A 24,482-nucleotide genomic window follows, 5' to 3' on the forward strand; every position below is an offset into this window, starting at 1 on the left:
ATCGCGTCCTCCCTACCAAGAAGACTTCGCTGGTATATTAGTGTGCTTGGCAATAGCTGGTCCCTCGGGTCTAGGGAATAACATCGTATTTGGGATGTCTAACTGGAAGGAATCTCTCCGGTACACGTTAGAGTTTCCTCACTTCCAAATGCATGACAGGCTATCATGCGGCGCTTCGGCAGCAGCACCGATGCCATATCCTTCATGGTAGCGAACAAACCCCTTGTTCAATACGGTGCATTGTTGCAAAAAAATCAACTGGTAGGCTATCTGCTGCTTGGGATCCAGTGAGCCTCTCCTCCGCTCCCCCTTGCTGCATTCTAAGCTGTAACCGAGCGATGTAACCCAAGGGGTTCGAGCCCTTCGGTAGCGTGAACTCCTGGTCGAACTGGGTGTGATACCGTCTGCAGAATGTGTAAACATTACAAGAGGCTCTAGCGTTCGAGGGGAGCCGCTTTCCCTGTCTCCCATAGGCGTACATGCATTGACCCTTCGGGCTTGAGGAAAGGCCCAGCTTGTGGGCCTTCGAGTTGCCTCTCCTGAGTTTTGATGCCTCAGACGAGCTCCATGCGGGGTCCATGCAGTAGGTAAGATCGAGTAAAACATTGTTGGAGGTCAGTCATTGAAGGAATTTCATATTGTCAAGAACGCGCATTAGAGAAATTCACTCTCTCCCCAAACGTACGCTAAGGAAGCTGTTTCAGGTATTGTCCAGTCTAGAATACGAACGTGGAGGTATACCAAGGATATGTTACTTGTCGGAGGGGAAGATACTTCCACACAATAACAGGAGTTGATGTGTGATAGGAGTGAGACAACCAAGAAGAAAAAAGAAAAGAGTCGGCCCGAGCCGTGGATCGAACGCGGGACCTCTCGCAAATATGCCTGGGTTATCAGGAAACGTTCTCCTGGAAACGGCCGCCTGCTAAAAGCCCCCCAGCTTCTCATGGAAGGCATGGAGAATACCTTTCACAGTTTCAGTTTTTACATGGTTAGTTCATGGTCAGAAGTATATAATTCGATGAGCAGTGAGCAGTGGAGTTCTTCGAGAGTCGGTTACTTTCGTGGTATGCTGGTGGATTTGAAGTATTCACGGATCAAGTTCCGAAGTTCCACGGAGCTGTACGCGGATCCTGGATATATATATATGTTGGTTCTTGGGTCAAGCGTAGCCCGTTGCTCAAAGTGTTTTCACATAACATGGACAGAATTTCCCTAATTTAAAAACTGCATGGGGAGATACCCTCGTATTCTCATGTGTACTCTACGAGGAAAGTAGGGGGGGAAGAGGGGGAGGGAGAGAGAGATATACGACAAGAATACTGATCAAATAGCTCGCCAACAGAAACGACCAAATGTCTATAAGTCAAAAATAATACTAAATACTGAATAGATTTCTTCACTATATTACAACCAATTTCAAAGATTGAACAGTCCGCTTCTCTGTTTGCCGCGGGGATACACGACCAAGGCCGAAAAAAACAACCCCACGGTGATACCCAGGGCGGTTTGAACCATACTGAGGCCCAGACCGTACAAGGACTGTTGTACGGCCGTGTTGGAGCCGGACGCTTTAGCAACCGTATTATTTTTGACCGACTCAGCATAGGCCAACCCCGACATGATCGATCCGCTCGTCGCCAGACCTGACGAGACCAGGGTGAACATGCCCGGGACAATCGCCGCCGCCGCATGCCCATGCCACAGGCGCGAATACAGGTTGGCCAGCAGACCAATGGCAAACGCAGAAATAGTACTCGCCAGTCGACCATCCAACGCCTGGCTGAAATAGTTCGCGACGTACCCGCTCACACCCAAGAAGACCGTGACCGGGAGTTGCTTCCACCGCGCCTGGTTGAGCACCGCGGCGACGGCACAGTAAATCGCGACGAAGACAAAGTGCTGAATGTATTCGTTACCATAGATCGAGAGACTCGCCGACGGGCAAGAGGACTCCGTGGTGGCATTGTTGTCGAGGAGACCATAGATCGTGATGCCCACCGTGATTCCGTATCCCAAAAAGAGGGAGTAGATGATCGTATAAACTAAGCGGATCGAGCCAGCCACGATCTGGTGGGACTGTAACTCAAGACTGCTGCACAGAACGGAGAACCCCGGCAGGATCAGCGCGATCGAGGACTGGGTCAGAGCAGAGAAACAGAACACCGGCTCTCCCCCGACGCGAATGCTACCAAACGCACGCGCCAAGAATGACATCAGGATAGCGACGCTGACCTCGAAGACGTTGGAATAGACGGGCGACGCCGGGGCGAGCACGTTCTGCATGAACCCGAGCAGGCAGCCGAGGACAAAGATAATCGGCATATCGATCGGCCGCGCGTCAAAGGCCCAGGGCCCGACGGCCACACTGGCTAACCCGGACAGAAAGATCAAGCTCCACGCGCTATGGTAGCGACTTTTACGCTCCATGAGCTGGTTAAGTTCGCTGATGGCCTGTTCGACGCTGACTCGGTCATGGACCACGTTTTTATAGATGTTGTGCGTGCGAGCGAGACGTCCCAGCTCCAACCCCTGCACGACGGAAATCATGTGCACTTCGGCGGTCCTGGTGAGCGGATCGTCGAAGGAGACGATCATGCACCCTGGTAAGTACATGAACTGGCCCTGGATCTCAAGCACGTTGCTGTCATCCGCATGTATTCTTCCAAACGATGGGTTGGGGCGCCGTATTTCATCATTGCACGGCACAGCAGCATGATGTATCGTTGGCGGGTCAAAATCGCCGCGATATGTTTCGTCAATCGAATCTGTTTCATAGGTCGTTTGCCCTTTGACCGATCTCCTTCTTCATCCTCATACCACTTTTGCTTCCGACGTTTCTTGTTATTGGCCCCCGACGGGGAAGGTTCGTCCTCGGAAGCGACCGTGGAAATACTGGCTTGACTAACATTTCGACGATGACCCTGATCCATTTGATGCTGCAGGAGGTAGGAGAACACGCCGCGATTGACATCACGGTCGTCAGGCACGTCGGTATCCTCTGGAAGCTTCCCCCCAACGCCCAATTTCCGGACTAGAAAGCGAGCTTCCGAGACCAAAGTATTCTGCAGCTTCGATTGGTACGAGTCCGGGGGGACTTGCCCGTCCGGCATCATATCCAGCAGGCGCACATCCTCCGTCGCCCCGTATTGTTCGGGATGAGCAGCCGCATCCAGAGCATCCCCTCCATCCGTTGGACGACCGAGGCGGGTGGCAAGTCGTGCTCCGGATTCTCGAAGCGCACGGAAAGGATTGAGTAAAGAGTTCACGAAGGACTGTGCAGAGGAACGGCGGGGACCAGGGACATTATCGTCGTCACCCGGATCATTACTGGCGTGCGATGCATGATAACGCTCGTTTGAATCGTAGGGGATCTGCGACATCCTGTACAGCGGCTGCCACCATGATCGGAGGGTTAACACCGGGCCGAAGCGTCAAAGTTAAGTCGGGGGAGATGAGGGAGGGAAACTCACCGTCACGAGGCCTCCCACATTCTTCTCGTAGAAAGGTATTTGAAAGATTTAGGGGGGGGGAAGAGAAAAAGTGCCCGTAAGGGAAATAGGAAAATTGAAAAATAAACCATCGTGGAGGTGACGTCGGCTCATTCGGGACGAGAAGGAGTTTCAGCCATTGCGGAGTTTTACTGAGTCTGGGGCAAGAATCCGGTCCAGTGGTGAACATTCGGTTGGGTGACTGGTGGAGCAGAGAGAGCGAGAATGACTGGTGACTCGGAGCCGCAGACAGGAAGCTTGTCTTGTTTTGTTTCTGCCCTCCACATGTGGCTGGTCCAGGTCCAGAGGATCAAGTCACTAACACAATAGGAGTACTTTTGTTGACGATGGGGATCTCGGTTTTTATTACGTGATCGCCCGCGTAATTACCGCGGCTGTCCTGCGATCATGCGGTTGCCGATTGGTGGCCCAGGCGCCTGGAACCACGGGAGGCGCCAGGCACAAAAAGATTCCATGGACATTGATTTGATCTCGACTAGTACTAAGTTACGAAACGATACCACCGTCAATTTTTCTATATTCCAACTTACACTTTCTCCCAGATCCCAAAAGGAGAAGGCCGACTGGAGAGACTACACTCGTCATGGGTTAATTCCGAACCTCGACAGTCTCCCGCAGACACTGGCGTCGATTCTCTTGCCTCTGACGACTTCTTTTGGGATATCTTCCAGCCTCGCAGAAGCAGTGTGCATAGAGATGCACCGATATACATGAAACCGGTAAACAATTGTGTGCGTAGAAACTCGTCCTTGCCGGACGTGCGAAGTTCAAGACCGATGGCTTCCCCAACTGTCCAACTGATTAGAACCAGACTTGCAGAAGCGACGGGAAATGGAGTGAAATCAAAGCGGGGAACATACAGGTCGCAGGAACAGAACAAATAAGCCACATGATAGTTAAGAACGACTGAAGGTCATCTAATCCAACAACTTCTGCCCCAAGTGGCCCAACAGCCTGGAGTACCATCAGCCATGGACATCAGTGAGCTAGGCAACGGCGAGATCAAGAACGACTTACCGTCCAGAACGTCCCAAAGAGGATTCCTGCAAACAAAGCAAAGCAAATGAGCGCTGTGTATGTTTTGGCGAACACCCAGAGCAGTAAACAGAGCAACCCGCTGGTAAACGTGGCAAAGGTGGTCATGTTGATGCGTCCAAAAACGTCACTAAAATACCCCACCGCAGGTCGACCGAGAATCTGGCCCACGTTCATCACAGCGGTTACGATCGATCCTTCACTGGCGGACAAGCCGATGGATCGTGAGTAGGTAGCAAGCGAATACCAGATGACCATGAATCCCATGACGCTGAAAAAACTCCAGCCAATGAACAGCCAGGCTTCGTATCTCTTGCAGAGGCCAAGGCGGAGAATTGACTTGTTCCTTTCTGATCGGGGTTCTGCAGTGCGATCCCGTAAGAGGAGTACACAGATGGTATTGACAACGAATTGGATAATGGCCAGAATCCGATACGACAAACCACTGCCGAACCGGTCCAGCATCGCGTGGGTTGCCAACGAGTATATTAGCCCTCCAGTACCGGTCCCTGCCGTTGTAATACCTGCAGCCAAGCTTCGTTTCCTGCTGAACCATTGTGGAATAATAAAGGTGGTCGATAGATACTGTAAGCCGAGACCCCATCCAAAGCAGACGCCTTGACTTAGGTAGAGTTGCCAGATCCTGGTGCTCCAGGACGCTCCCAGGAGGGCTGCCGTCTCAAGGAGCACACCGAGCGCCATAGTTATCCTGAGGCCAAAACGACGATGAATCATTGTAATCAAGGGCGATATAACGAGTGCCTGTGATGCGGACAGTCCGCCAACCAACGCGAAGTCCAGACTGGTACCACCGGAGATTCTAGAGTTTGAGATGAAGTCTTCCAAGAAGACACCATAGCTCTGCGAAGGTTAGTTTGGAGCTGCAGGGTCTAGAGGGTAGGCCGCCATACTGATAAGATTCCCCAATGGTGGGCATTATTCCAGAATACAGCTAGGACGATAATCCAGGCGTATCCTCCATCAACTGTACTTGAATGACTCATGTTGCAGCCCGATGATGCTCAGGCTTGGTGGAGCAGAAGGTCGTGAATCGCAGATGGACACACAAGGGCTTGGGTGACCGAGCGTAGATGAGCAGCCCAACGGAAAAGAATAGAAGGGGGGAAATGAAAATCAAATGGACCTAAGCAAAATAAAGAAACAGACGGGTCGCTAATATATCCGCACGGTATTACACAGGATTTTCTAATTTTCTCCCTTGTTATGGAGACTTGCAAAATATATCGAAGCAAAGAGAATTCGTTAATGTGGAACCGGCACCCAATCGCCTTCAGATGAGAAATCCCTGGGAAAAAGGCAGCAGAAGAGAATACCTGTCATTGTAAACTGAGTAATCACAAACGAGACATTCGTAAGAATGAACAGTCTCCGGTGGGTATGATGATGGATTTGACTATGTCTCATAATCGTTATACATTGTTTGCAAGTTACTAATGCTCCGGTGGGAGTGATGACTAGGAGAATAATATGGACAAGGATAGATGTGTCTCTCCGCTACATTTTGGATATTTAAGAGACCAAATACCATGCCTCCGATCTCATCTACATTCTTTGTTTGGCTCAAGCTTCAATATACTTCTGCAGATCATTCACCATGGCATCTTCATTTAAGAGCGTTGTTAGCATCACGCACGTTACTACCGCCACTGCCATCATCAACATTGACGGCATCAACTTCCTCACTGATCCGGTATTCTGCCCTGCTGGATCACAATATATCTATGACGGCTGGGCAAAGGCCCCAAACCTCAAGGATTATGGCTTTGAAGGCCGCCCGCCTGCGGGTGTCCTCCGAAGCATTGAAGGTCCGGCATTGCAGCTTCACGACCTCCCTCCGATCGACGCGGTCCTGCTAAGCCACGAGGACCATGTGGATAACCTGGATCCCTTGGGCCGCCAGCTTCTGGACGGTCGCAAGGTCTTCACGACTCCGGACGGAGCGCATAATCTACACCCCCGACCAGGAGTAGTCGGTCTTCGCCCATGGGAAACCGTTGTCGCCACAATTGGAGGCAAGGAGTTTCGCATTACGGGAACCCCGTGCAAGCACTTCCCAGGAGGCGAGGTGACTGGCTTCATCTTGGAGTCGGAATCCTTTGGTTTCAATGCCGCTGGCCTTCCCAACGTTGTGTATTTCTCCGGAGACACCGTGTATATCGACGAATTCGAGAAGATCAAAGACAAGTGGAACATATCCATTGCAGTTCTCAACCTTGGAAACGCCCTCTTCTCTCACCCGAATGGCATCATTCAAATCACGTTTGACGGAAAGCAAGCGGCTCGTTTCATGCGGGTGACTGGTGCCCAGACTATGGTGCCGATCCATTTCGAGTCCTGGGAGCATTTCACCGAGCACCGGGACGATCTTCTCAAGGTGTTTGAGAAGGAAGGGGTGGCTGACCTCGTCCGCTGGCTCACTCCAGGCGTGGACACTCGGATTATTTAGCTCACTATTCCTTGTCAGTATTAGCTACAGGGATTGTGGCCGTGTCAGTGGCGTGTGGGATTATCTTTAGTGTTTGATACTGTGTATTCGTATATAGAGGAACTGTCGACAATTTCAAGATGTTGTTGTTTCAAGATGATCTCACTACGGATTCTTCAGCTCGGAGGCATAAGTGACTAATTAGGCATGGATTCATTCAGTATGTATTTGGTAGCCTTGACTTTGGGAGTGCGTTGTTGGTGATACACAGGCTATCAGTAAGTCTTAATGTCTACCGAAGTCGCAGCGAGCCGAATTATGCCTCGGTAGACCACCGTTGTTATAGCTTCAGTAGCGTGTAACCGTTATGTTGGACATTTTTATACTCATGCCAAGTCATAGGAGTATTGCCAGTCGTCCACTTTCTGTGAAGTGACTTGAATCATCTGGTAGGCGAATGCTATTTCATAAGCACCCCCGGTGGACATCCTCCCTTGTTTGATTCTTTTCTTTCTTGATTTGATTGGGATCACAAGTACAGCCCTTACATAGAATCTACATAAGCAATAGAAATCAAATCCAATTGAATCCGGGATCAACATCATCCAGCCAGCCTCCACCGTCAGATACTAATTTAATTTCTCGACCGTCCTCTGGATTCATGCCCCTGGAGGTTTGTGCCAGCAAATTGGAAAGTTCCGGATTGGACTTCGCCTCCCATAAGTGATTGCTATCTGGGGCTGGGAACCGAAGGTCCGAGAGACACAGTAACCGGGAGTTACTGTCTCCATCTAGTTCACCTTGGCGAGCGCTCCGGCACCTGTTACATACCTTATACAGAGCTAGGCCCAGGCGCTTTATCTCTTCTACTCCGACCCATATACAGGTAACATCGTCGATATCGTGATACCGGCCTACCATTGCCGGGTAGAAGAACACATTGTGTCTAAGACAGGTCTGTACCAGGGCGGTTAGTATCCTCCGGTCTGATACGGAAAGCTGGATAGTCAGGTCAAGTGAGTGAGAGTAGTGTGGGGCCGACAGAAGAGAGAATATCAGATAAAGGAGGACGCCCTGATAGGTGGCAATCGGCCAAGCTGACGCTGGTCTTGGTTCCTGATTACTTAAACCCTGCCAGGTTGGCTGCATTGTTTTGCTGACTGTTAGTTCTCCTTAACCATAGCATGAGAGAGAAGGGAAAAGAGCTACCTGTTGCTGCCGAATACAAGTGCCCAGTCTCCTGTGTAAATCCAGTGCGGACCTCCGGCAGGTATCCTTCCCAGACACCCACATGCCGATCATCACCACAGCATACAGCAGAAGGGTTGGTTCATGCGAAGCACCGAAAGTGGCGCGATGAAGAAACGGCCACCGGGGATGGAAGCGAGCAAAGTAGAGTTGGATATAGTGGTCAATCTGGTCTCTAGGATCATTTTGATTGTTCCCTGCTCGTTCCAGATCAATGGCGTCATCGAGACAAGCGTGTGCATTTGGCGTATCTGTCTGAGGTGCAACTTGATTCTCAAAGATGCAACGATGCCCCCTTTCTCGACATTGCTTGCAGGGATTGCCCCCACGACACCGAACTTTGCCTACGCGACAGGAACGGCATGCGCGAGTCGCCCGAGAGCTTTGTAGTTGTTCCTCTTCGTGGTCTCGCCGTATGTGTCGGCGGAGGGTGTCGCTGTGATAGTCAGTCGGTATCGTATAATCAGAAATGCTGCAGAGGAACACTACCTTCGGGAGAAACTGCGATCACAGAAGGGACAACTGGCTGTTCGAGTGCCGGAGTGCTGGCTCTCGTGTCGAGTTCGATGTTCTTGGCGCCGGTAACTGGCGCTACAGCCTTGATGGCGACAATAGAAGCGGGCTGTGCCGCTCGCAGGCATCATGGACACGGAGACTGTAACAGACTAAGGAATTAGTCGGTGGATAGAAGAACAAGATGACGATAGCGGATCTTTAAATCCCACCGGAGCGGAGCCCACCGGAAGCCCACCGGCATCCCACCGCAGCGGGATCCCGACAACCCCACCGTCGATTACGGATCCATTTCTAGGTCCATGTAATGATGCTGATGGACCACCAATCGACCGCAGACCAGACACTCCCCTACTTAAGCCTGTGTTACTCATTCTAGCAGACCGACATCACTCCAACCATCACAAAATCGTTTTCTCTAAGACAACGTCACTAGTTCAGCCATGGCTTCCAATGCTCAATCCTTCCGCCAAACCATTGGCATTCCTCGTTCCACGGCGTCTGTCAAAGACTCCACTCTGATTATTGTCGATGCGCAAAATGAATACGCCTTGGGCCAGCTGAAGGTCGAAAATGTGGCCGAAAGCCGCAAAGTTATCGCCGACTTACTGTCTCGGTACCGGAATGGTGGCAACGGCTCCAATATCGTCCACGTGGTCCATGAAGTGCCGGCCGGTGCCCCCGTCTTTACTCCGGGAACTGCGTTAGCGCAGGAGTTCGAGGAGCTGGCACCGAGGGCCGGCGAGAAGATCGTCACGAAGAACTTCCCGAGCTCTTTCGCGCAGACCGATCTCCACCAGTACCTGGGCGGCTTGGGAGACCTGGGGAAGAAGATTGTCCTCGTCGGGTATATGGCACACGTGTGTATTTCCACCACCGCCAGGGCTGGCAGTGAATTGGGCTACGATGTGGTTGTTGTGAAGGATGCCGTGGGTGATCGTCATATCCCTGGGGTTGAAGCCGAGCAGTTGGTGGCGGTGGTTCTCAACGAGTTGGCCGATGCTTTCGGGACAGTTGTTTCCGCGGAGGAGATTAGCTCGTAGGCTCTTCTCGTCAGACGATTCTTGTATCTAGTTGAAATACGACGTTTATATTGCTATTCCTATTCTCTAGTTCGACTAGTGATAAATGAGGTCAATAAGGTGGTCGTTCATTTGATGGCGTTTAAAGGTGGTTTTGTAAGACGTATGAATAGAAGCTGTATCTATCGTATGGTTGACGAAGGTAGCAGGCATTGAAGCAGCCATGTGCGCCCAATCTCTCCGGAAAGAAAATAAACCTCCATAGATCATCGCCCATTCTATGCTTTTCATCCCGCTCGTTCAATTTGAACCAGCTTGAATGACCCCGCGATGAGACAATGTGGGTCTCTCTTGAATCCATATATCACTATCCTCTCGAGGGAAGGGAAGATGGGTACTCCATGGAGAAGAATCCTTAGCGGCAATGTCCACTCCATGTGGAGTCGCTGCTGACTTTCTACAGAAACGGGCACCTCATGCTTTGAAATTATGGCATCGTAAACATATCCTAATGGGGAAATTACACATGGTCACTGCCACGGATTGTGTCCGCTTCTCTCCTGGGACCACAGATGAGCACGCCACCCGGTGGGAGACACTGTCAACATCAAAATAGGATACATTCGAGCTGACTAGTATCCACTATTAGCGATGAGGCAAGTAATTTGGGATTTGGCTAATATGACCCACCACTGAAGATTCTGCACATGCCACCGGTATCTGCTTGATTAGAATATAGTCAATGGGCATGGCAAGAAAGTTCACCAACCAATCGTACTGTTATGAGGGCTGACTGACTTGAATATGTCTCAAAGGATCCATAACATCAAGGCGAACCAGGACTTGATATTAAAACACTAGCTAATCCCCTCGAGGTTGCGTTTCTTGTTGGGATGATCCAGTGTATGTAGATTGTATCGTACAATATCTATATCACTATCTAAGAGGTTACCAGAAAAGAATAAGAAAAAAAAACAAAAGCAAAAACCGATATAAAGAAAGAAAGAGCCAGAGAGATAATGAAAAGGATCAAAGTTAATCTATCGCCGATTTTGTGGGGAGCAGAATTCCACTATATTCGCCGAAACCTTCACAATACAAACTTTAATTACGAGCTTAGGATCGTCATGGAGACTAATCACTGTGGTTCTGTCGAGGGCCCATGGGGAGATGGTTCAAGGTATGGGTTGAGACGATAGATTCTGCAACGTTTATATACCATTGGTATGTCACCAGGCTGTCCGAATCACCAGAGTTCAACTGAAGCTCAACGTCCATGATGAAGTTTAGAAACCAGATCCTGGCTACCTTGGGCCTGATTGGAGTGACTGAGGCCAGCCTGGGCTCATCCAATGCCGTTAAGCATGTTGCCCACCAGCATCCAGGCGCGCAGCGACCCCCAAACTTCCTCTTCATTATGTCCGATGACCAAGATCTCTTACTGGACTCGCTATCCTATACTCCATTGACTATGAAGCATATGAGGGACAAAGGAACCACCTTCAGCAACCATTTTGTAACCACGGCCCTCTGCTGTCCGTCGAGAGTTAGTCTGTGGACAGGGCGTCTAGCACATAACACCAACGTGACGGATGTTCACCCGCCGTGGGGTAAGAGCATTGACTTGGCACAGCCTTCATTGTTTACTGACTCATTGAGTAGGTGGATACCCTAAGTTTGTTCAAGGAGGGTTTGATAAGAACTTTCTCCCCGTGTGGTTGCAGCAAGCGGGTTATGACACTTATTACACGGGAAAGCTGATGAATGCACACTCCGTCGAGACTTATGCTAGTCCACACGTTTCTGGTTTTAACGGCTCAGACTTCCTACTGGATCCCTACACCTATGACTATATGAATGCTACTTACCAGCGGAACCACGATGCCCCAGTCAGTTACTTAGAAAGACATACAACCGAGGTACTGACACAGAAGGCCATGGGGTTCCTGGAAGACGCCCTGGATGGAGAACGTCCTTTCTTCCTGGCTGTCTCGCCAATTGCACCCCATTCAAACATGAATGGGACATACGGTGCCGGAAGTGGGCCGTTATGGATGGATGAACCTATCCCAGAAGACCGCCACAGGCACCTTTTCCCTGATGCTCAAGTGCCTCGTACAGCCAACTTCAACCCTAAGAACGTAGGTTGTCTTTCTCCTATATGGGGGTCTTCAGGAAATTGACTAGAGAACAGCCTACTGGAGTCAGTTGGATCCATGACCTTCCTTTCAGGAACGACACTGAGGTCGAGTATAATGACCATTACTATCGCCAACGGCTCCGCGCGTTGCAGGGCGTGGACGAACTTGTTGATACCCTCATTACTCGGTTGGAGCAGAGTGACAAGCTTGACAATACTTACATTATCTACACATCGGATAATGGCTTTCATATCGGGCAGCATCGACTTCCCCCGGGAAAGACGTGTGGATTCGATGAGGATATCCGAGTCCCATTTTTCATTCGAGGCCCTGGAATCCCAGAAGGAGCAGTGGAAGACTCCGTGAGCACCCATATCGACCTGGCTCCGACCTTCTATGAATTGGCGGGGATCCCCCTGAGGGATGATTTCGACGGCGCCCCTATGCGCATTCTAGGGAATAGGGTGGAAAACCTGCACGAGCATGTAACCGTTGAATATTGGGGACAGGCGATGCTTGAGGGAGGATTATCTAACCTTGGTAAGACTTTGCTACAACTGCTTTCAGTGTCTAAAGCTTTCAGAGGACTTACATCTAGACCAGGCAAGCCAACCGTGCCAAACAATACGTACAAGGCGGTTCGTATATTGAGCGAGGAGTACAACCTCTATTATTCTGTATGGTGCAATAACGAACATGAGCTTTATGATCTCACGGTATGTCATTGTACCGCTAAAGATGAGCAATTCTAGACCGCTGACAAGACATTAGAGTGACCCGTATCAAATCAACAACATCTATGTCACCGCGCAGGCAGTTGACTCACAAGAAACCCAGATCATGGGACACAGCCTTTCGAAAGTAGTTCCAAGGCTTGATGCTCTTCTTTTGGTCTTGAAATCCTGCAAAGGGACTTCTTGCATCGAACCATGGAGTGTGTTGCATCCCGATGGATCCGTCCACAACCTTCGAGATGCCTTGCATGAGAAGTACGATGCTTTTTACAATGCTCAATCCAAGGTAGCCTTCGACCGATGTGAGTATGCATATATCCTTGATGCAGAGGGCCCACAAGAAGCACTAGCGTATCGAAATGGATACAGCCTGGATGCGTGGGTATGAAAGCCTATAGGTGGGCTGAATTGCACTTGATGGACAGAGTTCGGTAATGGCAAGGGGAAACTTTGTCTTAGGAAAGATAGATCTGAGAATGAATGGCTTGTCAAGACATACACGTATAGAACATTGTAGGTCACGATAAGGTCAAGATCAACTAAGAGCTACATGGACTAGATACACACCCTTAAGGTTGTAGCGAGTGAACTAGCTCAATAAAAGCCGAAATTACGCGTGGTTCATCACGAAGGGAAGTGATACGGTGAGCGCGTGCGCGTCATAGGAGTGTTAAGTCCAATTCTTGAGAGTCGACTAACGCGGACTGAGTTAGTTGATCATCTAACAGGCCTCTGCGCTCCCCGGCAAGCGCTGACTCCACCTCGATAGCCACGTCGCGGATCCGGGCCATCGAAGCCGCCGCAATCGCCCACATAGGCCCCATGGACTTTAGGACGCCGATGTTCAACGCTAGGAAGTTGCGGCCTGTGCGAGTCGACTGCTGGGGATCAGCAGTAAAGATGGCGAGTTGGACGATGGAGCTTAGAACTAGCGTGCAGACAAAAAAGGGGCTATGACTAGTCACGGTGGTCGTTAAGGAAGCTAGCTTGGATAGGTTAACCGCCGCACCGTATACTTTGGCTGTGTGTATTTGAGGATTTGCTGAGCTAGACGTGAAGGTTGGGGGTCGAGAGCAAAAGATGTGACTAGTCACGGGCAGGAAGGCGAGGAGGTATGATTTCGGAAAGTGTAAGTATATTGAAGCGCAGTGCATTATCATGAAAGATTGAAAGATCATTTGATCCACGTCACCGTTATGATGCAACATAGCCTGTTTGCCACTAGGCAAACGGTGAAACCAGGCCGAGATGGTGACATCGAGAATATTAATAGTTTCATGGGAGACATGATTACCACTCGCTATCAGGCACCTTCGAAGTATGGTGGCTGCTTCAACCCTATACGCCGCAGAAGAGAAATCGCCATCATTGTGAAACAGGGCCTGACGATCCATATCGCGGAGAGAGGTTGGAACGATTCCCAAGCGGCCATCCTGGTATTCGTCCATTTCACAAGGCAGGGGAAGATCCGGTGTCTCTATCGTCAGCTGCAAAGCGCCGTCGACTTGCACAGCCGCGAGGAGGGTGTCAATAATGAAGATCTCCCACACGTTCGCCGGGCACTCTCAGCCCCCACAGGATTCTGGATCTCCATAGCGTCGGAAAATTCACGACAGTGAAGCCCAAGCTCTAGACTCAAAGCAATTGCCTGTCCAAGGCATTCCTTTGCCTCTCGTGGTTGGGTTCGTGCATGCATGATGATAGACAGAAGCAAAAGCGCCTGTACCTTTTCAAGACTGGCATCTGCCTCCTGAACGGCTGTTCTTAGCTGATGGGTGTGGTCCGGAACATTACTCGCAGGGAGGTAATGTAGGCTGATGAACTGTACCACATCCAGCAAGTAGCCAGGGGGAGAAGAATGCAGGAATGCGTCACGAGGCGGCAAGAATGGATGCGCTTGATGGAAATGGAGGAAAAATAGCGGAACCAGCTGGTTGTCGACCGAAGAGGGGAGTGAAGAATAGATGACATTTCCTTCAGGAGCAGCACATGCCAAGGATTCGAAAGGAGTCATCATTGCATTTCCCGTGGGCTCGACAGGCAGTGGAGGGTAGTCTCCTATTGCACCTGAGTATGGCCAAGGCCGCCCTCGTCTCCCTCGGCGACTCGGTACAAAGTGGCAAAAGAGACTTAGGTCTTTGCACCGGGTACATCCCGTCAGATTACCATCGCACTTGAGATGCTTTTCGCGACAGTTGAGACAGGCGACGGGGACCGAAGGAGGCAGGATGGAGGAGGGACTTGACGAGTGGTCCATGATCGGGAACGCTGAGTGGACTTCTTATAGTCAATTGAGTGCGGTGGATTGGGAATTCAGTCAAATTAAATACTATGGTATTGAAATACACGGAATCAGCTGACCCGCTAGGCACGGGGCCCAATCAACCCTATTGTCGGAAGACAGAATAAATTACATTTAACGTTGAACATCATCTACACCACATGGAATTCCAGTTCGCAATGAATATCCACCACACTGGTGCCAACAAAACAGCGGTACCTGCCCGGGTCTATCTGCCATGAATGGGTTTCTTCGTCATACCAACGCAGTTCTTCCTTGCCGATCGGAATAGTGGCGTCTTTCGAACCTCCGACAGGGACAAACACCTTGGAAAATCCAGCCAGCGTTTTTTCATACGTGACTAGCCCTCTCTTTTCAATCCGTTCAGAAGGGCTCACGTAGACCTGCACTACTTCAGAGCCAGCTTGTTCTCCAACATTGGTGATGCGAGCGTGGACTGAGATGGTGGACGCCGCTGTAGTGGTCATGTACCCGTCAAGGCAAATGTCAGTGACCTCAAACCGCGTGTAAGACAGTCCATATCCAAACGGCCATAGAGGCTTGATACCGAGCTTATCGAAGTGACGATATCCAACCAACCCTTGCTCCCCAAACTCGCAAGAGTCGTTGGCTGCCTGCCCGGGGAACCATGCATGAGAGCCGTGGTCCTCTAGCTGGCGAGGAAAAGTGATCGGAGTTTTACCGGAGAAGTTACAGTGACCTAGGAGAGCGTCTGCCAAGGCATTCCCGTTTTCCTGACCCTGGTACCAGGCCATGACGATTGCGCGGGCTTGGTTCACCCACGGCATTGTTACTGCGCTGGCTGCCTGAACGATAACGATTGTATTAGGATTGGCATCGCATACAGCCTGTACGAGGGCGTCCGTCCGGCCTGGCAATTGCATGTCGATGCGATCGCCCCCTTCGCCCTCAGAGTCTTTATTGTGACCGACAACAAGGATAGCTATATCGGATGACCTAGCGCAGTCCACGGCGCGGCCCAGCAATGCGTCCTGATCCTGCTCCAGGGCAAGACCAACCCGCAGCCCTGAGACATTCGGAAAGAGGGTATTATCAAAAGATTCGATAGGTGGCAATGTCACTACATTATCCACCCTCAGTCGATATTCTTTCCCTGCTTCCAAATGCATACGAATCGTTCGGTCTTCACTGGAGCATCCTAGGAAGCCTCCAGTTATGCGCGACCACTGCGTATTATCAATGATCATTTCATCGTTGATAAACAGCTTAGCCTTGCCTGTATTTGCCACACTCCACGTATACCAACCAGATGCCTGGGGTGTCACAATGCCGGATGCCTGGTAGCAATATGGGCTGCCTTTGAGCGATTCCGGTACATCGCCATCACTGAAGAGATAAATAAGGGAGTCATCCCAATAGCTTGTCGTTACAGGAGGTCCCTGAAACTCGTGTCCGGCGTAGAAGGTCACCTCCAGTCCCTGCCGGGAGCCGTTGGGTATGGTGAGCGTGGCACCTAGTAACGGTGGGCGGAGACTAAACGGAATGCCTTGCTCATAAACAATATCTGTCTGTGGGCTAGCTTGTTGGATGGCCGTCGTAATGCATTCTTCAGGGGTGGTGATGTAAAATGGATTGACAGCAGCACTGCCAGCGCCACCTGCAGTCGGACGGCGGGCATTGGGACCCAAGATAGCAACCTTTTGTAGAGCGGATGGTTGCAAAGGTAAGAGGCCTTCGTTCTTCAGGAGAACGAGACCATCCTGGGCAGCCTCACGAGCGATCCGATGAAAGGTCGGGTCGTCTGGCGCTTTCTCAGATTCAGCCCCATCGCCCTTTAGGGAACCACCAGAGGATGAACAGGACAGCAGACCGACCCGTTCCAGTAGCTCCAAGACCCGTCGCACACTTGGATCAACATGCTTGGCGACGTCGATCTGACCTTGTGCTATGGCAGCCAGGAGCTTGTCACCCCGTCGCACCGCTGGTCCCGGCATTTCCAGGTCGGTAGTGGCAATCAAGCTCTCAACAGTGCTGTTTAATCCACCCCAGTCACTCATGACTATTCGGTCAAATTGTAATTCATCACGCAAAAGCGGTTTCAGGATGGCAGGGCTCAGGTCGGCGTGGTATCCGTTTATCTTTGGATAGCTCACCATAGCAGTCAATGGGTTCGCATCAAGAGCCATCACAAAGGGTTTCATGTATACTTCACGCAGAGTGCGCTCGTCAATGGTTTGGTCGACATTAAAGCGCCGCGTTTCGGTGTCGTTCGCGATAAAGTGCTTCATGCATGCCGCTACACCCTGGCTTTGGATCCCCTGAATCATGGAAGTCGATACCTTTCCAATTAGGTATGGGTCCTCGCCGTAGCCCTCAAAGTTGCGACCACCTAGCGGCGAACGTGACAAATTCATTGTTGGTGCTAGTAGGACCTGGCAGTGCTTGCGTCGTGTCTCCTGCCCTAAAACGCTGCCCACTCTCTGAACCAACTCCGGGTCAAATGTGGCCGCCAATGAGATACCACAAGGAATGAAAGTCGTCAATGAACCGTATGTCCATTTCGACCCTCTTGCTCCAGCTGGCCCATCGGTCATCTTCAAGCTCGGGATCCCCAGCCTGTCGATGTTCATTGTCTCCCACATATTTTTCCCCGCCAGCAGGGAGACCTTCTCCTCCAAGGTCAAAGCCTGAAGCAATTCCTCCACCATGAGCTTCTCACCGTGACTCATATTGAGCGGATTGGGAACCCCCTGCGAGTGAGATAGAAAAAATGAATTAATGATAGTTACAGGAAGAGGAAGAATAATCGAGTTCACAACTTCAAGTACGCTTGGCCATTTTGGTTATCTCAACTTACTCTGAATCATTTATATTGTGGAGTTCGAGAGAACCCCAAAACAAGCGTCATAGTATACTGCTCGTATCCGGGGCACCTTCGCCACGCAGCCTGCTGGATGCGATGGGCCACTCGGCGACCCTGAGATTTAGGTCTCGTGGAATAGATGGGACTTCGCCCCACCGGTCGGCGAAATAGTGGGTCAATTCGAGAGGCTCCGTGAAAATATCATTTAGACTCCCGGTGGGATAATCTAGAGCCTGGAGCCAAGACTGCTAGGAGCTGTACCAACTGTGAGCGCCAGCCTGTTCATCGGCATATTTCTGTTCGCCTGGTGTACTCATTGGTTTACTTAGTACGGAAATAACCCCTTCTATGCTTCTGCAGTTTCATCGATGTATTGATATTCCAGCTAACGGTGTTGGAAAGTACAGGGCAACGTCCAGTAAACTACTACCTTTTATTTAAGGCTATATTATCGTGGGGATACCACTGGCCTCATACCATATCATGGTCCATTAACGGCTTATTTGAACACCAACGGCCCGGGATTGAACTATATTCCCTCTTGGCTATAGACCACAATGTGGTTCCGTCAAACGCTATTCCACATGGCGGAACTAGGATACGAACAAAGCGGGGGCAAAGTATGAGCCGGGGCTAGATATTGTTTCTCCATAATAGAGCCCCCGTATTTCGCGGTCAGAGGTGGAGGCAAACCCTGGAGAAGGCTTGTTGGAGATTTCCTGGGGCAGGAAATGTGATAAAAGGTGAGCAGTGGTTTCACCTGCAACAGAGTTCAAGGCTCATTATATTCACATTAGTTGGGATTTTACCTTCTCCTGCAACTATTATCTACGATATGGCCCATTCCACAGACATCACAATGCCATCGACAACGCCCAAGTACACGTGGACCATATTCATGGTCATGATCTTTGGCTCCTTATCCTCCGCTGGATTTGGTTTTGACCAGGCCTGGTGGTCCGCTATCATGAGCTTAGACCAGTTCTTGCAGACATTCGGGTCGTATGACCAAAGCCAGGAGAAATGGGTTCTCTCCTCCAGAGATCAGTCAATTGGCACTGGTATGGGTTACGTTGGTGTCATTCTAGGCGTGATATGTGGCACGCCGTTGAATGAACGCTTCGGTCGCAAGATGACGCTCTATATCCAGTCCTTTGTGGTCGCAGTGGGTGTCATCATCGAGTCGACCTGTACCACGAGCTATGCACAATTTGTTGTCGGTAAAGCCATTGTGTACTTTGGCGGAGGCATTGCCACCAACGCCATCCCCACATATCAGGGCGAGTGTGCTCCGCCATCACTACGAGGGCTCATGGCGGGCACATACAACGCGTTCCTCATGATTGGTGGCTTGGCAGCTGCTCTCATCGTCTACCTGTGTCGCCATATCACTACCGACTGGGCCTGGAGAGTTGTTGTTGTGGCGCAAATTGGTATCCCTGCCGTGGGTTGGATCAGCTTACCTTTCCTGCCAGAGTCACCGCACTGGCTGATCAGACGAGGCAGGCTCGACGAAGCAACCAGTGCCCTTCGCCGTCTCCGTGGTCCCGAATATCCTGCCGCAGAGGAGGTGACTATACTGCAACAAACATTGGAGGAAGAGCGGGAATTGCGAGAGGCCGCCAGCTGGAAAGATTGCTTCTCTAATCCTGTTAATCTCCGCAGGGCAATCATATGTATCGGGGCTCAGGTCTTCCAGCAGGCTCAAGGAATTTCGTTTGTCGCGAACTACCAAGCTGTCTTTCTATCCCAGATTGGCTTTCGCGAAGTGCTGCTTATGTCTGTCATTGTCTATGTCATCGGAGTGGTAGCTAATCTCTTAAGCATGGTAACCTCTGACCGATCAGGCCGGCGCGGTGTCTTGCTTGGTGGTGCGGCACTCCTCGGTGCGTGTATGATGGTCATCGGGGGGCTGACAACCGGAGGGCCGTCACATATGTCATACTCGATGCAGATAGCAGCGGTTGTCATGCTGATGCTGTGGTTCTTCTGCTTCCAGACCACCTGGGGCCCTCTTGCCTGGGTTATTACCTCCGAGGTCCCGCCAACCTCCGTGCGAGAGAAAATGGTTACGCTCTCTGGGTTTTCAGCCTACGGTGTCGGTTTGATCATCGTATTTGTGAACCCGTACACACAAGACGCCATTGGCGGTAGTGTTGCCTTTATCTACGGATCACTGTCGGTAGTGGGCTTCCTTTTTGTGTTTTTCTTCGTCCCCGAGCTACGGCAGCGAAGCCTGGAGCAGATTGACGAAATGTTCAATGAGCAATTACCAACTAGGGGCTTTGCGTCGTACGTGTGCAAGCGTCCTAGTGAAGGACGGGTGGAGAAAGAAATCGAAACTGTGGAATATGTCGAGACCCTTCCTTGAGTGCGAACCTTGCCTCGTCCTGCTCAGTGGGCTGGCGTTTGGTTGATACAACCACTGACTTTCTGGTTTCTTGATGATGGCCGCCTATCTTGTTCCCTTTTTATCAATCGTCGCTACAAATCTATGTGCACTGATTCTGATCTCGATCTATTGAGGTCAAGAACATGTATTCTACCAGTGGACCTCAGAATAGAATAGCTATAGAGAGTTCGATGGGGCGTAGTAAAAGACGCTGCAGGTGGTGATATGGCAGCAGCAAGGGCAACGCTGCATCACAGTCTATGAAACTATTGTAATCATTAGTTTCAGTAGATTGTTTACAATAGCTACGAATCTCAATACTCTATCTGGCAAGTCCTTCAGAGTTTGCACAGATAGTAATTAGCATAATGTATTCAGATTCATTTGAGTCAGCATCAACCATTGGTACTACCCTTTGAAATAACCTGTTTTATTGTCTTATCTGACCTTTCTATTTGTTAAAAGCAAGACCAAGTAGAGCCTGGGGTGAGAGTACACTTTACCCCGCAGATCCTTCGTTCCGTGGTGAAGCAATTACACCTGTTCGAATGCATACTAGTTGAAAGCCAAACATGATATACCATATACCGGCGAGGTTCTATCCACCGACCGGGTCGCAAAACCTTCGGATCGACCAGAGATTCCTCGGGTACAAATTGCCTTGGGGTTAGGCAGTCCATCTCGCCGAATTAGTGGGTCGAAGGAATATCCACCGGGCTTCAACGGTGGACCACAATTGGCCACACGAACAACTGAGGATAGACATCATCCCCAAGCACAGGCCAAACTTGAGAATCAGCGTTGACTGGACATTCCGAATAGCCGATATATGTACTTGGATGTGGGCTATTCCTTACTGGGCTTTGTTTTGAAAAGTCTTTATGTGCTGTATCATCCGCCATAACCGACGGGCGCCAAGCTTACATGCTTATATATATTTCTGTATGACTAGAGGGATGTTGAGCATTCTTGCAAGAACAACCGTGGCAGCATGGAGTCAAGCACCACTGATACGGAAGCGAACAGCATGGCTTCTTCACCAGAAAAGCAAGAAGAGCTACCAGACTGGGCCGTCGATCCAGCCAACGCCCAGAATTGGAGTTTGACCAAGAAGCTATACAACACATCCGTTCCCTCCCTCCTTTGTCTGCTTATGTCGGTGTTCACTTCTGGAGATGAGATGACGATAGCAAAGCTAACCTTTGCATGCATTTAGATCCTTTGGCCTGGCCATCTATTCGCCATCCCACGCTCACGTCCAGGAGGACTTTCACATCACTAACACCCTGTCGCTCCTCCCATTCACCTTGTATGTGTACGGCCTAGCTTTCGGCCCTATGATCGCTGCTCCTTTGAGTGAGACGTTTGGGCGCCGCTTCGTCTACATCATCATGACCCCACTAGCCCTGTTATTTATCCTCGGCGCTGGCTTTGCTCACAACTTCGCTACCCTTGCCATATGCCGCTTGCTGGGTGGCATTCTGTGCTCTGCACCTCTCGCCGTGGGTGCTGGGACCATCATGGATACCTGGACAGGCCAAAACACCAACCGCGGAGTGGTTGTGCTTATGGGTATCGCTTTTCTGGGGCCCGCTCTGGGATCACTGGTAGGTGGTTGGATCGCCGAATACAAGGATTTCAGGTGGTCTCAATGGACGACCTTATTCCTCGGAGCGGCCCTATGGGTCTATTCGATGGGTGCACAGGAAACATACGCGATCCCGATCCGCCGCCGCCTAGCCAAGAAGATGGGACTGCCTCCTCCTCCAAAGCCGATCCCCGATGGCCTCGCGGGAGTCAGGATGCTCATGACAGTCACGCTGGCACGACCTCTCTACATGCTAATCACCGACCGATCGTCACTCTCTGCTCCCTCTACTCCTCCCTGAACTTCTCCGTGCTCTTTTGCTTCCTGGCCTCGGTGCCACTGATATACAGCACCAATTATGACTTCTCACCGGGACAGTCAGGACTGGCTTTTATTGGAATCGCCGTGGGTTGCATTATCGGTGCTGTGGCATTGATCATCCTCGACGGATACACGATGGCCAAGCATCACGCGCGACAGCCAGGCGCGCCAGCACCTCCAGAACGAATGCTTGTGGCCGCGATGGTGGGCAGTCCCCTGATGCCGGCGGCATTATTCTGGTTTGCCTGGACCTCACAGGCAGGGATTCATTGGATGAGTAGTATAACTGCCATGGCGCTATTTGGTTGCTCGAACATTATGATCTTTGTGAGTCTTCTGTGTGGTACTGACTAATATGCTGCTGACACGATGTGAAATACAGGTATCCACGATGTTATATCTCACCAATGTGTACGGAGCCAAGTTTGGGGCCTCGGCTCTCGCGGCGAATGGCCTACTGCGATACAGTGTGGGCGGTTCTTTCCCCTTGTTCACCATCCCAAGTACGTTGTCATGATCCTGGATACTTGCCTGGTTCCTGGCTGACTGATCGATGTAGTGTACAACAATCTTGGGTTCACGTGGGCATCCAGCCTGCTCGGCTTCCTCGCTATTGCTTTTGCTCCTCTTCCTTGGATCTTCTATCGGTTCGGAAAGAAGATCCGTCAATCGAGCGCTTATACAGCGTGATCCTGTAGTCTACCCTGGGTCAATCGTAACATGTATAAGCATCGACGTCGACATACCCTACAACTACTAGCTGATGTTCTTACGACCCGGACCCCAAATGGGGAATTTCTTCCTTGTCAGATCATTCATGTGGAAGTGCAGGTAAGGATCTCAAATTACAACTAAGACACATATTGAGAATAGAAACATAGACACAATGAACACTTAATGACCTTTTAACTGAGCCACCTGGCCCCTACCAGTCTGAAATTTCTCCCTTGAAGGCTTATCTAGAAGGCAAACCGAAACGGGATCCGAAGCTTTTAGGCTCCTTGTGGGGTTTGAAGTAAGCCCTGCACAGCTTTTCACCGTAGAAGAAATGCTCTCGAGAAGCTGGGTCAGAATCGGGAAAACCCGAAACTCTTGCCTTGCGCTCAAACATTATAATACAGTCGGAACCACCGAACGCAAAGTGTGAAATCTCCTCACCCTTTTTGATCTTTTGGCCTTGAAGCTCCTTCCTCACGTTAACAGAGGAAACCATGGCCATACCAATGGGAAGCACGGCAACCCGGCCCAAGTGCTCATTGTTGATCACCACCACCCCACGTGCCTGGAGGAACTGATAACCTGGAGTGTCTGGGGCCTGAAGGGTATGGACGCCTGAAGGGTTCCTTTTCTTTCCGGCGATCTGGCGGCAGAGCTCCAGATAGTTGTGACCGACCTGCTCGTCTGTCTGGACCAGGACATCGAGGTAGGCGGCGCCTTCTATGACATCGATGATCTCCACAGTCCCCGACACAGGCGCATGCTGCCGGTGATAGTCGAAGGAATTCAAGAAAACATGAGTCCAGATTCCGTCTTTGAAGACATCTCCGTATGTTTGGGTGCTGTCATCGGGCAGCGGCTCGTCGCCGTATTTACCGAGAAGGTCCTTCACCTTCCATGGAACATGCTTCAGAACCACCTGCTCTTTCACAATTCTCCACTCCTTCTTCTCCAGAACCACCTCAGAATCCTCGCTGATAGCATAGGCGCCTGCGAAAGTCGAATCAGCAGGGAAAGTCACGACATGATCATCATCAGGGCCGGCGATATTACGAGAGCTGTCCAGCTTTCGGTAGAAGAACTTGTTGAATGTTGTCCAGTTCTTGGCGTCTCCCTCAGACTCGAAGACGCGGAAGAGCGGAGAGTTTCTAAATGTCGTGATGGAAGCCTCGTTGATCGATGAATTCTTGTCCATACTGCTACCGATCTCCTTGGCGTATCGGACCACCCAGTCGGAGAGGGGCTTCAGGGGTTTGTTCAAGCTGAGTGGTTGGATTTTGGTGAGACGAGAACCCAGTGGTTCCTGGGACAGGACGAAATAGAAGACACAAAGGATGTAGTAAATGTCTCGGCCTTTGGTTGACTCAGTAGGGACCCAGCCTCGGACCAACCAGTCGGCAAAGTCAAGAAAGCCTCTGGCTGAGATGATGCCGTACTTGTCCAGCTCGGGGATATCCCATTTATGAGCGTTTTGGACGGCCTGCTCAAGGTCATCTTCCTCCCAGAGCAGCTCGTCCCGCAGCTCCTGCACAATGTCGGAATACTCTGGCATGATGGCTCAATCGTGTGATGCTTTGGATGTGAAAGGATGAATAGAATTGCAAGAAAGATTTGAAGCTACTTCAGACATGAAGCGGACGTTGGTGTGGTACTTATACGGATCGTCCCTTTATCATATGACAGAGTA

General features: G+C 50.7%; 11 protein-coding genes across 11 annotated transcripts; 5 read left to right on the forward strand and 6 right to left on the reverse strand.

Moving 5' to 3' along the window:
- Positions 1-1,419: 1,419 nt before the first annotated feature.
- On the reverse strand, positions 1,420-3,383 carry ANOM_000318 (threonine/serine exporter family protein; the record flags this gene model as incomplete). Its single annotated transcript, XM_015545576.1, has 2 exons — positions 1,420-2,603; positions 2,672-3,383. The coding sequence occupies 2 exons, from the start codon at positions 3,381-3,383 to the stop codon at positions 1,420-1,422; spliced, it is 1,896 nt and encodes a 631-aa protein (XP_015412171.1).
- Positions 3,384-4,038: 655 nt separating this feature from the next.
- Positions 4,039-5,551, reverse strand: ANOM_000319 (putative MFS transporter; the record flags this gene model as incomplete). The annotated part of the gene is made up of 4 exons (XM_015545577.1): positions 4,039-4,301; positions 4,373-4,466; positions 4,530-5,408; positions 5,459-5,551. 4 exons carry the CDS (start codon positions 5,549-5,551, stop codon positions 4,039-4,041), a joined length of 1,329 nt encoding a protein of 442 aa, XP_015412170.1.
- A 611-nt stretch (positions 5,552-6,162) lies between these two features.
- On the forward strand, positions 6,163-7,014 carry ANOM_000320 (MBL fold metallo-hydrolase; the record flags this gene model as incomplete). Its single annotated transcript, XM_015545578.1, has 1 exon — positions 6,163-7,014. One exon carries the CDS (start codon positions 6,163-6,165, stop codon positions 7,012-7,014), a length of 852 nt encoding a protein of 283 aa, XP_015412227.1.
- A 552-nt stretch (positions 7,015-7,566) lies between these two features.
- On the reverse strand, positions 7,567-9,128 carry ANOM_000321 (uncharacterized protein; the record flags this gene model as incomplete). The annotated part of the gene is made up of 5 exons (XM_015545579.1): positions 7,567-7,950; positions 8,203-8,536; positions 8,590-8,677; positions 8,731-8,863; positions 8,967-9,128. The coding sequence occupies 5 exons, from the start codon at positions 9,126-9,128 to the stop codon at positions 7,567-7,569; spliced, it is 1,101 nt and encodes a 366-aa protein (XP_015412232.1).
- Positions 9,129-9,197: 69 nt separating this feature from the next.
- Positions 9,198-9,797, forward strand: ANOM_000322 (putative isochorismatase family hydrolase; the record flags this gene model as incomplete). The annotated part of the gene is made up of 1 exon (XM_015545580.1): positions 9,198-9,797. One exon carries the CDS (start codon positions 9,198-9,200, stop codon positions 9,795-9,797), a length of 600 nt encoding a protein of 199 aa, XP_015412202.1.
- A 1,258-nt stretch (positions 9,798-11,055) lies between these two features.
- ANOM_000323 (sulfatase family protein) lies at positions 11,056-13,039 on the forward strand (the record flags this gene model as incomplete). Its single annotated transcript, XM_015545581.1, has 5 exons — positions 11,056-11,386; positions 11,439-11,917; positions 11,971-12,457; positions 12,521-12,633; positions 12,689-13,039. 5 exons carry the CDS (start codon positions 11,056-11,058, stop codon positions 13,037-13,039), a joined length of 1,761 nt encoding a protein of 586 aa, XP_015412203.1.
- A 271-nt stretch (positions 13,040-13,310) lies between these two features.
- Positions 13,311-14,908, reverse strand: ANOM_000324 (Zn(II)2Cys6 transcription factor; the record flags this gene model as incomplete). The annotated part of the gene is made up of 2 exons (XM_015545582.1): positions 13,311-14,155; positions 14,215-14,908. 2 exons carry the CDS (start codon positions 14,906-14,908, stop codon positions 13,311-13,313), a joined length of 1,539 nt encoding a protein of 512 aa, XP_015412230.1.
- A 176-nt stretch (positions 14,909-15,084) lies between these two features.
- On the reverse strand, positions 15,085-17,643 carry ANOM_000325 (glycoside hydrolase family 3 protein; the record flags this gene model as incomplete). The annotated part of the gene is made up of 1 exon (XM_015545583.1): positions 15,085-17,643. The coding sequence occupies one exon, from the start codon at positions 17,641-17,643 to the stop codon at positions 15,085-15,087; it is 2,559 nt and encodes an 852-aa protein (XP_015412231.1).
- Positions 17,644-18,636: 993 nt separating this feature from the next.
- On the forward strand, positions 18,637-20,148 carry ANOM_000326 (putative hexose carrier protein; the record flags this gene model as incomplete). Its single annotated transcript, XM_015545584.1, has 1 exon — positions 18,637-20,148. The coding sequence occupies one exon, from the start codon at positions 18,637-18,639 to the stop codon at positions 20,146-20,148; it is 1,512 nt and encodes a 503-aa protein (XP_015412228.1).
- Positions 20,149-21,160: 1,012 nt separating this feature from the next.
- Positions 21,161-22,768, forward strand: ANOM_000327 (MFS transporter; the record flags this gene model as incomplete). The annotated part of the gene is made up of 5 exons (XM_015545585.1): positions 21,161-21,324; positions 21,386-22,027; positions 22,108-22,405; positions 22,461-22,581; positions 22,638-22,768. 5 exons carry the CDS (start codon positions 21,161-21,163, stop codon positions 22,766-22,768), a joined length of 1,356 nt encoding a protein of 451 aa, XP_015412229.1.
- A 265-nt stretch (positions 22,769-23,033) lies between these two features.
- Positions 23,034-24,347, reverse strand: ANOM_000328 (phosphatidylserine decarboxylase; the record flags this gene model as incomplete). Its single annotated transcript, XM_015545586.1, has 1 exon — positions 23,034-24,347. The coding sequence occupies one exon, from the start codon at positions 24,345-24,347 to the stop codon at positions 23,034-23,036; it is 1,314 nt and encodes a 437-aa protein (XP_015412172.1).
- Positions 24,348-24,482: the final 135 nt, after the last annotated feature.

This window comes from Aspergillus nomiae, assembly GCF_001204775.2.
Source record: "Aspergillus nomiae NRRL 13137 chromosome Unknown contig00004, whole genome shotgun sequence".
Taxonomy (NCBI): Eukaryota; Fungi; Ascomycota; class Eurotiomycetes; order Eurotiales; family Aspergillaceae; genus Aspergillus; species Aspergillus nomiae.